This window comes from Pelobates fuscus, chromosome 9 (assembly GCF_036172605.1).
Source record: "Pelobates fuscus isolate aPelFus1 chromosome 9, aPelFus1.pri, whole genome shotgun sequence".
Taxonomy (NCBI): Eukaryota; Metazoa; Chordata; class Amphibia; order Anura; family Pelobatidae; genus Pelobates; species Pelobates fuscus.
Window position 1 is genome coordinate 84,811,939 of NC_086325.1, and position 14,509 is coordinate 84,826,447.

Here is a 14,509-nt window from a genome sequence, read left to right on the forward strand (position 1 = left end):
TGCTAAATACACACACACAGACTGCTGAGTACACACACACACACACAGACTGCTGAGTGTACACACACACACAGACTGCTGAGTGTACACACACACACAGACTGCTGAGTACACACACACACATACAGACTGCTGAGTGTACACACACACACAGACTGCTGATTGTACACACACACACAGACTGCTGAGTGTACACACACACAGACTGCTGAGTGTACACACACGGACAGACTGCTGAGTGTACACACACTGCATTGAGGAATACAGTGTATGTGTGTGTGTGTGGGGTGTGTGTTTGTGTGGGGTGATGTGTGTGTGTTTGTATGGGGTGATGTGTGTGTTTGTGTGGGGTGATATGTGTAGGGCAGGGGTGCTGTGTGTATGTCCCCACCCCCCCACCCCCACTGTTTTCTTTCCCCACATCCCTCCCTCAGTTTTTGCCCCCATCCCTCCCTCAGTTTTCTTTCCCCCATCCCACATTCAGTTTTCTCCCCCCATCCCTCCCTGTTTTCTTTCCCCCATCCCAGACTCAGTTTTCTCCCCCCATCCCTCCCTCAGTTTTCTCCCCCCATCTCTCCCTCAGTTTTATCCCCCCATCTTTCCCTCAGTTTTCTTCCTCCTCCTAGCTCTCCGTCAGTTTTCTTCCTCCTCCCATCTCTTCCTCAGTTTTCTCCCGACCCCCCCCCCCCCACACACACTTGTCCTTGATCTCCCTACCTGGTAGCGTGGCCGAGCGCACTGCGGAGCTCAGTTTCCTGTACCCAGCCGGACAGGAAGTGCTCTCTCTGTGAGCACTCCATTTCCGTCAGCCCGGGTACAGGAAACATAAGTTCCTGTACCGCGGCGTGCTTGGCCACGCTAGACAGAGTGCCTGGCAGGAGGGAGCGCTATGCGCTCACCTCCTGCCGGTCACTCCGGTTTTGCGCCCGCCAGGCCGGTGCACCCTAAGGCGGCCACTTGTGCCGCCTTATGGATGCGCCAGCAGAGCGCACCCTCCCTACCTCCCTCGACCTGTGGCCGCGTGCCCACAGAGGGGGCTCGGCGTGCCACCTGTGGCACGCGTGCCATAGGTTCGCCATCACTGCCATAGAGTGACATGAGACTGTTGAAACAAATGTCTGATCTCTTCCCTGATTGCCATGATCCCAGGAACCAAATTGACTGGGACGGAACCAATTCCGACTTTGCATCATTGATGAAGAATCCGAGATCCTGCAGTGGCTGGACCATCAGGAAGGTATCCCAATGAAGCGTCCAGATCCTGAGCCATAAGGAATTCTCCAGGTAGTCCAGGTAGAATTCTCCAGGATGTCCAGGTAGATGATGGATCTCACCCCCCGTCCTGGAGAGATGCCATGAACGGCCCCTTGGTAAAACACCAAGGGGTCGAACATAGACTGAAATGCAAACATGTGATTGTCAGAGTGGACCATTCTGACAGATTTACTTCAATTCCTGAGGAACAGTGAGATAGGCGTTCTTCAGATCAAGACGTGAGAACACAAGAGATCCCGGAGAAGATGGATGCCCTCCTCATTGAGGTCACTGAGATTTATCACAGGTTGAAAGTCGCCTGTCTTCTTCCCTACCAAAACAATGGCTCTCAGGAAGGAAGAGGGCCGTCTGCCGGCTCTATCACACCTTTGACCAAAGACTGGACAATTCCATGTGAATCAGATTTAACAATTCCCGATCCATCCGAACAGGTTGCAAAAGAACCTTCTGAACTGGTTCAGAAACAAAATTGATCTAGAAGCCTGAATGCACCTGAAAGACCGAAGAATCTTGTGTGAGGTCCACCGAAAGTGGGAAAAAGTGCCACAATAGGAATATGTGGGAAAGAGTGGGCAACTCTTACTTGAGTTAGCCTGGCTCACATCCCTGATACGATCCACGTGGGGAAGAGAGGCAGATGTTAGCGCAAGACAGAGGTGGAATATGAGTCAGATAGTCGTGATCTAGTGCAGGAAAATGCAGTTCTGCTGGCTGCACAACCCGCTGCTGAAAAGCCCTGGAGGAAAGACTTCCAGAAGACCTTCTTCAAGGAAAATTGGGCCTTGTTCAAGTACGTATAAATGGAGACATGCTAATTCAGATCCTGCATGAATCTGTCACCAAATAGGAGACCCTTGACCATGTACCCAATTCCTTGGTCGTTAAATCCACCAGCTTGGTGTCCAGTTTGGACAAAGCTGATTTGCACCATTCAGTAGACAGTGCTGAACTGGCATTGCTCAGGAGGCAGAGAGCCCATTGAGCCCATTCTCGAAGGGTCGATGTTTCCTCAGGAGTGCTTTCATTGAGTGCCTTGTCCGTCATCAAGAAGATCTGGGTCAGCAGCCTGCTGATGTCCAGTAGCTTATCTTTGGTGGAGTGAGACGCTGCCCCAAATCCTTACAAAGGTCCTTGCCAGAACTAGCTACGAAGACGCACATCGTCCGTGTTTCCAAATGCGCCCGTGCAATGAGTCACCGTCAGAAGGGAGGTGTCCCAAGTTTAAAGGGAAGCCGGAGAGGGGCTGGGGAACCAGGCTGCATGTTCCGCAAGCAAAAGGTGCCCAAACGGAGGGGCACCCAACAGTAAGAGCAGAGAGGGCAGAGCAAGGCCCAACAAGCCCCAGCTAAAAAACACTACAAGAGGAATAACAAACCCCAGCGCACCCTCAAGATAAACATACAGTATACGATACACAGTAAACATAAACAAGCACAGTCCTCTGATATGGAGTAATCTCACCTTGAGGCAGCAGCAAAAAAAAGGGAACAGAGGCTTTTCTTTGCAGTAAAGAAAGTATAAGTAAATTTGAAGCCTCCTGTCGTGCTGTAAAAGGAAAGATGTATTTCATACTTCTCCACACTTCACTTTTTTATTACCTTACAAAGAGGGGTATTGTAAAGAAAGTAGACAAATTATGCTTAGAAGCTGGGAAGCCTTAGAAGAACACTAAGAGAGTTATGTATTAAATGTGTTGTGTTTTGAAAAGGGTGTGTTTTCAAGCTTTCCCATAGGAAAGTGCTGAACCCCAATGGGGTTTCTGTGTCACATGACCGGGTTTTACTCTGTCACTGCCATGGAAGCATCTAATACTGACAGCCACTAGAGGTGGACTTAACCCTTTAAAGTAAACATTGCTGTTTCTCATGTTTAACACTGCAGGGTTAAGAGGATAGGGACACTGCACGCAAACCACTTAATTGAGATGACGAGCTCTGGGTTATACAAGTGTTCCTTGTATAGTCCTTTAAAGTGGTAGTCTAAGCACCATAACTGCAACAACCCTCTGTGTGGGTGTAGAAGAAGTGGGCAGGAGCATAATGTGCAGAGAAAGGAGGAAATGTGCAGAGAAAGGGCAGCCAGGTGCAGGGAATGAACAGCAATGAAGGTAAGGTAGGTAAGAGAATGTGTGTTAGTCTGCTTTAGTCAATATGTTTATGTATGTAAGTGTGTCTGTCTGTATGGGTCAGTGTGTGTGTCTGTATGGGTCAGTGTGTGTGTCTGTATGGGTCATTGTGTGTGTCTGTATGGGTCATTGTGTGTGTCTGCATAGGTCAGTGTGTCTGTATGTGTGTGTCTGCATGGGTCAGTGTGTGTATATGAGTCTGTGTGCGTCAGTCTACATGGGTTAGTGCGTGTGTGTCAGTTTGCATGGTCAGTATGTGTCTACTTGAGTCAGCGTGTGTGTTAGTCTGCATGATTTGGTGAAGCAAATGGGGCGGCAAATTAGTTTGTTTGCCTAGGGCGCCAAAAATGCTTGCACTGGCCCTGGTTCAGGGAGATATTTTTTGAGCTGTGAGAGGAGAACTAAGAGAAGGGTGCAAACTGACAAATCTCATTATCATAAGATTACAACTAAAATTGGGAAACACTTTATTATACCACTGTTATCCTACATCAATGGTTCAAACACAGTCTACATGTGACAATATCTGCAATGTTTCTTGGCTGGAGCCTGAGATAAGCTGCAGTTGAGATATTTTAAGTTGTAGGATTTAGACATATTTTAAAATCACAGTAACAAAAGTGATTTAGAGTAGCACTAATATACTCTAGAACATCACAGAACGTACTCCACTGAGAGTAGAAATCTTAAGCATGGAACTTCTGCTGTGCCCTGTCATGCAGAGCCAGATCAGTGGATGAGAGCATCTGCTCATCACTCTTAGTCAAGGATCTAAGTTATGCACCACCGGACTTCGCTCAGTGCTGGGAACTGGGCACACTGCAGTGGTTATGGTATTCCTTCAAAAATGAGAAAAATAAAAACTTAAATAAAATCACTGAACTTATAGGGAATACCTAACTTCCACAACTAAAACAGGTAATTGACAAACAATTAAACCAGGGGAAAGTGATTAAGCACCCACAGTTGTATTGCCCCATAACCAGTACAAAGACTGGGGCTTTTTGGTACTTACAACCTGGCCCCTCTGCTGCAGCACGGCAAATACAAAAGTGAAATTCATCATTAAGGGATACTATAAGTGCCAGGAATACAAAGCTCTATTCCTGGCACTATAGCTCCCTCTGCCTCCCCCCTGCCTGCCATCCCTCCAAGGTGGTCAATAAAGGGTTAAAAAAACTTTAATTACTTACCTTATCTCAGCACCAATGTCACTCGGCGATGGGTCGTGGCTCCTTCGACGTCCCACGACAAGCAGACGCTAATGAGCATGCGCGGCAAATGCTGCACGCGCATTAAACCTCCCTATAGGAAAAAAAATAATCAGTGCTTTCCTATGGGGAAAAATCTGATGCTGGATGTCCTCATGCAGAGCATGAAGACGTCCAGTGTCAGATACCGGAACAAAGCTTGATTTGGATGCAGGAAGCGCCTCCAGTGACTGTCTGGGAGATAGCCACTGGAGGCTGTACTTAGTTTCTCTGGAACTGCAATGTTTAACAATAGGGAAACTGCACCCACACCCCTTCAATGAGCTGAAGTGGTTTGGGTACCTATAGCGTCCCTTTAGCCTGTTAATTTTTGGGATCCGCTGATAGTGGAGACCATTAAAGGAAGACATCAATTTGACATGTCTTCAGAATGAATGAGAAATAGGGTTTTGGAATATTTATAAAATAAACACAATCTAATGTTTTATCATGTATCGAAGTATCTTTCTGAGTCCAGGTATTAGAATAAATAGTGCATGGTTTAGAAGCTTAGGTTTGTTTTGCATTACTATACTCATACAAGATTTTGTACTTGATGTTACATGTAGTCATTAATAATCTGGCTGATAGAAATGTGGTTGCCAAATACTTATTTGTTCAGAGGAAATGGCTATCCTGCTCCTCCCCCCTGCCCCCTCCCTCCTAGCTATAAGGAGAGCGGTCACAAGGGTGGAAGATGAAGCACAGAGAGCAGGTGTGAGCAACTGCCCACACATCAGCCTCCGCCAGCAGCACATCAAGCAAGCCACCCAGCTACATACAAAGGTAAGCTTACACAAGAGTGGCTGTAAATATAAATACTATAACATATACTATAACAAAGTGTGTGTTCATATCAGTGTGTGTCACTGTGTGTATCTGAGTGTGTTTCTTTGTGTCAGTGTGTATATCTTTGTGTCAGTGTGTGTATCTGTGTGTCAAGGTGTGTGTATGTGTGCCAGTGTGTGTATCTAAGTGTGTGTGTGTGTGTATGGGTGCCAGTGTTTGTATCGGAGTGTGTGTGTGGCATTGTGTGTATGTGTCAGTGCGTATATGAATGTGTGTGTATTTGTGTATCTGTGTATGCATATCTGTGTGGGTATTTATGTATGTGGTAGTGTATGTCTGCATGCACCCCAACAAACACCAACACAGCATGCAAACACACCCCTGCACTCAAACTCCAAAATTTTATACAAACACACAAATTACACAAACACGAATACTACACACAATTGTACATCCACATTTAAAAGCCAACACTACATTCTAACATACCAATGCACTCAAATACAAACATTACATACAAACACAATCCTGTATTAAAACACTAATAGTCAATGCAAAACCCAAAACTATTCACAAAAGCACACATACATTCAAAAGACAAAACTACTTACAAACACACCCCTGCATTCAGGTGCAAACACTACACACAAGTACACCACTGCATTCCGAAGGCAACAGTACATACAAATGTATCCCTATGCACACAAATACACCCCTTTGCACACACATACTCTATACAAAAACTTACATTCTTACATGCTTACATTTAAACATACAAACATTGCTAACAAATACAACTCGGTAAGAATGGGCATCTCCAGCTGGCATAGCATCGTGGGAGTTGTATGATAGATTGGATTTATCTTTTCACCACTCCCAAAAAACTTCTTGTACCAGGGACCTTTCTACATTAGTTCCACCACTGAACCTTACCTACTATGTACATGTAGAGAAGCATTCTAGGTCTGCGAGTCTGGCTTTACATTTGCAGCCTATTACACTAATTACAGGATTTGGGATTAAGTAGGATTATGTCAATTTTGAAATCATTTATATGACCTCATACGTGGGTAAGGCTCAAGATAATTTTGCCTCTGTTCTCCAAAAAAATAAAAAATAAAATAAAAGAAGAAGCCTATCATTTCAATACCGTTTCAGTCCTGTGTTACCATATGATCAGACTGTTATATTTACATATGTATATATTTAATGCATGCTGTCGTCAAGCAATCATCAAGAAGACATTTCAGCAACAATTGAAGTAGATAGGGGGAAAAAAAAACAATCGGTCATTAGAGCAATGCTAATACACTGCCCAGAGATTAATTAGAACAATGATTGTTTGTTAGTATACTTAACACAGCAAGGAGGCTAATGTACACATTTATGCTCGCTTTATTGGCACAACCTCGTTAACTCATATCTAAGATGCCATATGTACGCTCCAGTGACAAAGGTGATGAAGACATTGTAAATGACCCCTTGTTTGTTGGCGATGGTGAAAACTATCCATGCAGTATCTTACCCAGACTTCCGGGAGGAACGTATCTTATTGCCAAATTCATAACACCTAAGTGATCCACGCCATTCATGGCAGAAAGACTCTGTGGAAAGATCAGCACATGACATTCTTAGCAATTTCACTGGACATGTTGGTTAATGGAAATATGTAGTGCAAAGAATGTGGGTTTAAAAAGGAAAACCATGTTAACGTTACATTTGGTGAACATGAAATTTCGACTGCACTCAAAGAATGTGTTCTCCCTGGCCATGGATGGTGGGTAGAGGCTATACTACATACATGGGAGGGGGAACAAGTGTCCCCGTCAGAAAACACTCATGGGCGGCAGGTGGGGCGGCTACTAATATGTGAAAGGGAATATATTAGTATGTCCCCTATCCCCAACCCATGAATGGTCTGCTCACTGCTTAGTAGATATGCCACACCCATGACATGAAGGGTAGTGGCACAAACAATGTTTAAATCATCCTGTAGGTAGATAAGGGTCAAATTAATACTAATAGGCTTATTTATTTATTAATTGTTGGACTATGAAAGACTGCTAGCAAACAAGCTTATAGTTCAGACTTTCAAATACGGGTCTGGACCATTTTGATTAATTTACAGTTTTTAAAATATTTTTTTTAATGGTTGCTAGTATTTTCACTTATGAATTGTGTATTTGTCCAAATAGAAGCATTTGACAATGCGAAGTGGTTACAGGACTAGACAATTTTAATTTAGGACATGAACAAAAAAGGCCTGAACAATGTGCACATTAGCAAGATGGATCCAAATGTTATCCACTATCCAAAGTGGAAAATAGAAGAAAACAAAAACTCTTTATCATGAATCAAATGCAAGCCTTGATTTACAATTTCATAAAACACTTCAAAATACAAGGTTTTGGGTATACATACCCTGGACTTTAACGGGTACCAGTTGGGTTTTGTGTTACTCCAATCCCAGCTGGTAAGATCAACCTCCATTTCTCCAAGAAAGCTGTTCCTACCAAGAGGGTCATTGTGCCACACAGAGAGATTTAGTTTCTGAATCAGCAAAACCATTTTGTCAATTTTGTACTGGAAAAAGAACAAACAAATTTAAGAAATACTCATGAATGCACTTAGACTACATGTAGCTAAACACATAAAAATAAGAGAAACAAATATCCATTGAATACTAATTCCAATAGATTTTACCCTAAAAGAATCTCCTTAGTGAAATATATTCATTCTGTAACAGTAAAAATGCATCATATGTACTATTCTACATTAAAGTGCAGCCATTGCAACTTATCTAATATTACCCTGAATTTTGGTCAGGTTACGTTGATACTGCAATCAGCAATGGTTGAGATGGAAAATAATAAAATTTTGGCAGTAATGCATTTATGTATACCACAGAATAGAAGTGATCTACGGTCACGCCTTGAAAATTGTACAGAGTGCCAGTGTACACATGCAGTGTAGAGGGTTAGTGTGCGTGTATGCAGGTGAGTGTTTATGCATTGTGTTTGCCTGTCACCTTCACCCTACTAGTGCAATTCTCTATATGTACCCTTTTTTGTATATCTCTCCATCCCACTCTGTTAATTTAGCTTATACATCCCATTCTTCTACTTGTCCCATTCTGGTCATAATCCATTTTCACCACCTGTGTCACTCTGCCCATACCGCCTTAATTCTCCTGATGGTCTCTGTCTATAGCCCCCTTCCCTCCTCTGTCCATACATCCTTAATTCACGTGACGGTTTCTGTCCATAGCTCCCTCCCCCCCTCTGCCCATACCTCCTTAATTCACCTGATGGTCTCTGTCCATAGCTCCCTCCCCCCTCTGCCCATACATCCTTAATTCACCTGATGATCTCTGTCCATAGCTCCCTCCCCCCCTTTGCCCATACATCCTTAATTAATCTGATGGTCTCTGTCCATAGCTCCCTCCCCCCTCTGCCCATACATCTTTAATTCACCTGATGGTCTCTGTCTATAGTTCCCTCCCCCCCGTCTGCACATACATCCTTACTTCACCTGATGGTCTCTGTCCATAGCTCCCTTCCCCTTCTGCCCATACATCCTTAATTCACCTGATGGTCTCTATCTATAGTTCCCTCCCCCGTCTGCCCATACATCCTTAATTCACCTGATGGTCTCTGTCTATAGCTCCCTCCCCCCTCTGCCCATACTTCCTTAATTCATCTGATGGTCTCTGTCCATAGCCCCCTTCCCCCTCTGCCCATACATCCTTAATTCATCTGATGGTCTCTCTCCATAGCCCCCTTCCCCCCTCTGCCCATACATCCTTAATTCACCCGATGGTCTCTGTCCATAGCCCCCTTCCCCCTCTGCCCATACATCCTTAATTCATCTGATGGTCTCTGTCTATAGCTCCCTCCCCCCCTCTGCCCATACATCCTTAATTCACCTGATGGTCTCTGTCCATAGCTCCCTCCCCCCCTCTGCCCATACATCCTTAATTCACCTGATGGTCTCTGTCCATAGCCCCCTTCCCCCCTCTGCCCATACATCCTTAATTCATCTGATGGTTTCTGTCCATAGCTCCCTCCCCCCCTCTGCCCATACATCCTTAGTACACCTGATGGTCTCTGTCTATAGCTCCCTCCCCCCCTCTGCCCATACATCCTTAATTCACCTGATTGTCTCTGTCCATAGCCCCCTTCCCCCCTCTGCCCATACATCCTTAATTCATCTGATGGTTTCTGTCCATAGCTCCCTTCCCCCCTCTGCCCATACATCCTTAGTACACCTGATGGTCTCTGTCTATAGCTCCCTCCCCCCCTCTGCCCATACATCCTTAGTACACCTGATGGTCTCTGTCTATAGCTCCCTCCCCCCCTCTGCCCATACATCCTTAGTACACCTGATGGTCTCTGTCTATAGCTCCCTCCCCCCCTCTGCCCATACATCCTTAATTCATCTGATGGTCTCTGTCCATAGCTCCCCCCCCCCCCTCTGCCCATACATCCTTAATTCATCTGATGGTCTCTGTCCATAGCTCCCTCCCCCCCTCTGCCCATACATCCTTAATTCACCTGATTGTCTCTGTCCATAGCTCCTTCCCCTCCTCTGCCCATACATCCTTCCCTACTTGTTTCCCCTCTGTGAATTCTACCCTTATTTCACATACTGGGTCTCGGTCCATGCCCCTCTTCCTTCATTTTATTCCTTTGTTCATGGTCCGCTTACCCCCATTTTTGTCCTTTTGCTTATATCCTACCTTCCCATACTTCTGCCACTACTCTCCCTACTTTCTGTTGTGGTTGGTGACAAGGAAGTCAGAGTTCTGGAATCAGTCATGCTCTGTCAAAACTGCTGGACCCGGGACCTGTGTGCAGGGAATGGGGTTGTAACAGTATGTTATATCTCGGTTCCCTATTGAGATTCACAGCCCCTGCATGTAATGCGTGATTGCTCCCAGCACTCTGACTTATTGCCTGCTTGTCGTTTAACCACACTCTATTAATGAAATAAAATGTCATTAATTATAGGTGGAGATTAGATTCGTATACAGGGACCGATGTGGGTACCTGTCTGGCCTGGTTTTCGGTGAATAGAACCAGCAGCTGAGTTACGTATCCAGCAAACCCCATTTTATTGTCTACAAAATGCAGTAAAATGGGGGTTGCTTCCAGCTTGGAGTCTCCCTTTATAGAAACACTATTTTTACGATAACAGCTTCACCTCAATTGAGTTTTTATGGTGCCCAGGGGCTGTGGCAGAGTCTTACCTTTAAGTGTTAAACTGTTCTTGAAAGGTTTAAAACTAAAGATCTGTCCCAGCTGATAGTCTCTCCTTCTTTTCCTCCGCTCAGGATAATGCTTTAGTGCAAGCAGTGAGGAGGCAGCAGTAATTGGCCAAGAGTGTAAGCTGACAATCTCAGCCTATCCCTGGCAAGCAAATACACTTAAGCTGATGCTCTAGCCCGATCAATGCTGCATGCTCACTGCTCGCAACAATGATTCTGCATTAGCCCGTGCGGGGAAAAAGAAGCAGAGATGGGCAACCGGGGACAGATCTTTAGCGTTAAACTGCTTGATAAGACACCATAACAACTTCATTGAGATTGAGGATTCCTTTAATGATTTATAATGATCCATTTTACCCGTAACACTTCGTTGTAAACTGGGTTTGTAGTCTTTCTCTTCACAGCGGTTTTCCTCTTGCCCATTCTCGCCTTGTCTGGGAGTAGATAGGTCTTGACGTATCTACAAAAACAGTGGACACGTTATTGATTCAGGCTATAGATCAATGACCATGGATAAAGTAAAGCTGTCTACTTTATAGTCATAGCCTCATGCTCATAACCTAACAAGAGTTATTCACTAAAGTGTATACTGTTCTGATTTCAATATGAATTTACATTTTAAGGCCACAATCGCAAAATTGGAAAGATATGCAGTGTTTTCAGTGCATCTGTTTTGGTCTAAAATGTTTAATTCACTTTTAATTCACAATTGGCATTAGCCAAAGCAGATCTCTCGTTGTGGCACTACAGTCACCAGAACAACTACAGCTTATTGCATCATTCCCTTCACGCTTTTTGCAGTAAGCACTGTTTGTTTTTCAGAGAAAATGCAGGGTTTACATTACAGCCTAGTGATAACTCCACTGGCCACTCCTCAGATGGCTGCTAAAGCTGCTTCCTTGGGCAGTGCTGCAGAGTAAGCAGCACTGCCATTCAGTGTCGCCACTCTCTGCATGCAGACACTGAACTTTCCTCATAGAGATGCATTGATTCAATCCTATGGGGAAGCATTGTGATTGGGTCAGACCACCACTTCTGATGATGTCAGCAGACAGAGGCAGTTCACAGGCAGAGGCAGCAGCTTCAGACTTGAATACAGGTAAGATGTTACTATATGTAGGGATTCAAGACACTATAGGGTCGGGAATGCATGTTTGTATCCTTTAATATACCGTATATACTCGAGTATAAGTCGAGTTTTTCGGCACATTTTTTGTGCTGAAAAACCCCAACTAGACTTATACTTGAGTCAATGTCTGTATTATGGCAACTTACATTGCCATAATACAGACAAGGGGCTGTTGGGGGCTGGCAGTGAGCTCTTACTTACGTCTCCTGCAGCTCCTGTCAGCTCCCTTCTCCTCCGCACCGGTCCGGTCAGCTCCCCTGTCAGCTCCCAGTGTAAGTCTCGCGGCCGTCACTTGGGCATTTAAACGTGAATTTCATCTATTCATTCATTAATTTGTCAGAAAGACGAATAAATGAATAGAAATTTAAAACGAATGAACAAAGACTGGGGTGACTGGGGGGTGTATTTTCAGATTTAGCATGGGTGGGGGCCGAGGGGGAGGACAATAGGTTCCCCCCCATTTTCATTTAGAGCCCCCGCCCACCATTAATGGGTCGGGCCGCTGTAGGACAATAGATCTCTCCTCCATTTTCATTTAGGGCCCCCATCCGCCGCTCAGGGGTGGGGGCCGGAGGAGGGGGAGGACAATAGGTCCCCCCCTCATTTTCATTCATGGCCCCGTTTAGGTGCATAGCCCCCACTCGCGGCGCACAGGTGGGGACTCAGGGGGGGCCATTTTTTAGAAGGAGGGGTTTACAACAGTGAGCAGCCTGTTATAGCGATAAAGCGAGTAGGTGCAGATTAATTACTAATACCAAGTAATTTTTACTTAGTATCTTGGTCTTTCAGCCCTTTGGTAGCTAGCTCCCTAAAAACCGTGGGAATTAGGGAGCTATCTACTAAGCGGCTGCAAGATGCAGCCGCGATCGGATCGGAATTTCATTCATTCATTCGAACGAAATTTTGAACCTAACAAAAGTCCAGAATATTGTCCTAACACGAATGGATGAACTGCTCTCATTCTGGCGAAATTTGTTTTTCCCTGCATTCGGGAATACGGAAAGGAGGCATCGCGAGTACACGGGAAATGAAGCACACTTTGCTCCTCCGCTGGTCATAGATGGTCAGGCGTAGAAAACCTCCATAAGACAAATAGTCACTACTTTGTCTTATGTTTTAATGAAAACTAGAGCAGACAGGAAGAAATGAAGAGCAGATCCTGAGAGAAGAAGAGAAGAGGAAGCGATTGGGGAAAGGTAAGTTTGACAGTGCTGCTTTAAGGTTTAAAATTAAGGTTAAGAGTGCGGCTAAGGTTTCTCTAATTCTAGGGAAGCACCATGACATACATGTTAGTGGGATTTAGAGTCTGTCCCTTCTTCTATTACTAACATGCCAGGAGAGAGGAGCTATGGTGACAAAGGGGTTTGTTTACTGAACACTGATTTGTAGTTGGTTTGAAAAAAATAAAATTGCAAAGTGTAGGAAAAAATAGCTCCAACTCTGCTATAGACACAGTTAGGAATTTATCAACATTTTAAAGTTCAACAGAGAAAGGCTAAATTCATTATGGCAGGTGCAAACAGATATGAAACTTCCAAAAATTTTTTTAGAGAATTTATTGTTTCCTGGAATATGGATTTGACATGTATGGAGCAGGGATTTACAAATAATCCTACTGACAATACCGAATCTCATATAAGGGACTGAAATGTGATGTACATGTTTATTTCTGCTATTACAGACAGAACGGTCAGTGTGATGTCAAAATGCTCCTATATATTCAAATAAATGAATAATAACTGAAAACGTAAAAAGTTTATTGCCTGATGCGTGTCTAAATCTTCGTCATGCAAGAGAATCGTACGATAAATCACTCACAAATCTGTCATTAAATGGTTAAGGTAAACCGTTTCTCTTCTTGGTAATGTTGGACAGTTTGTATCTGTTTATACTTGACCCTGGTTTGGTTTCTGTTAACATTTATTCTATTTTAAGGGTTTCCCATTAAAAGCAGCATTAAATATAGTCCTGTCTTATGACCTCTCCTTTTCATGTGACCTTGTTTGACATGGCTGGAAGGATGCTCTATAAAGAGAAACAATTGCTACAATGCTGCATAAACGCATGTAGGTTTCTGGACATGTAAATAATTGGTTAGGATTCCAATGTCAGTATCGGCTAAAGTGTTACAGTCAATCACATTGAAAACATTCCAAACATACACACAGTACAGCATAACAATGTCTTGTAGGACATACTTCTATACCTAGTAAGCTTCCATTTTTATATCACAATATTGATACCCAAATCCCTCTGCCCCTCTATCATGTCACACTATTCCCTTGCAAAGGCAGTTCCAAAGTCCACAATTAAAAATAATTAGAAAAAGCTGTCAAAGGGTAACTCCAACAAAACCCAGTGTTTCCATAAAACACTGGTTTTGGTTAAAGTATCCCTAGCTGTGCTGGTCCATCTCCTCACCCCCATTTTCTTTTTTTTATTTTACTTAATACATTAATTAGAAAGCTAAAATTCACCTTGATCCAGGGAAAAGACCAAGCTCTTACTGCATTATGATCCTCCATTGCTGTCCCTTCCCCTTGCTGGACGAGAGGTTAGGGAGGGGGGCTGATATATGCTGGCGTCAGATTCCAAATTTACAAAGGATTCCAGGCCGGCTGATGTTGCCCCAAAGTCACTGCCAGAGGTGAAGTTACAACTCCGACAGCAGATGG

General features: G+C 44.1%; 1 protein-coding gene across 4 annotated transcripts in view; it reads right to left on the reverse strand.

Annotated features, from left to right (window-relative positions):
- Nucleotides 1-14,509, reverse strand: part of LOC134572864 (synaptotagmin-like protein 2) — a 116,558-nt gene that overhangs the window by 11,837 nt on the left and 90,212 nt on the right. For all 4 annotated transcript variants that reach the window (XM_063432127.1, XM_063432124.1, XM_063432126.1 and 1 more), the window contains exons 12-14: nucleotides 11,063-11,165; nucleotides 7,861-8,022; nucleotides 6,965-7,043 (exon numbers count right to left, since the gene is read on the reverse strand). In XM_063432127.1, coding sequence (XP_063288197.1) covers nucleotides 6,965-7,043; nucleotides 7,861-8,022; nucleotides 11,063-11,165 — 344 coding nt within the window. The remainder of the gene's footprint in view (nucleotides 1-6,964; nucleotides 7,044-7,860; nucleotides 8,023-11,062; nucleotides 11,166-14,509) is intronic.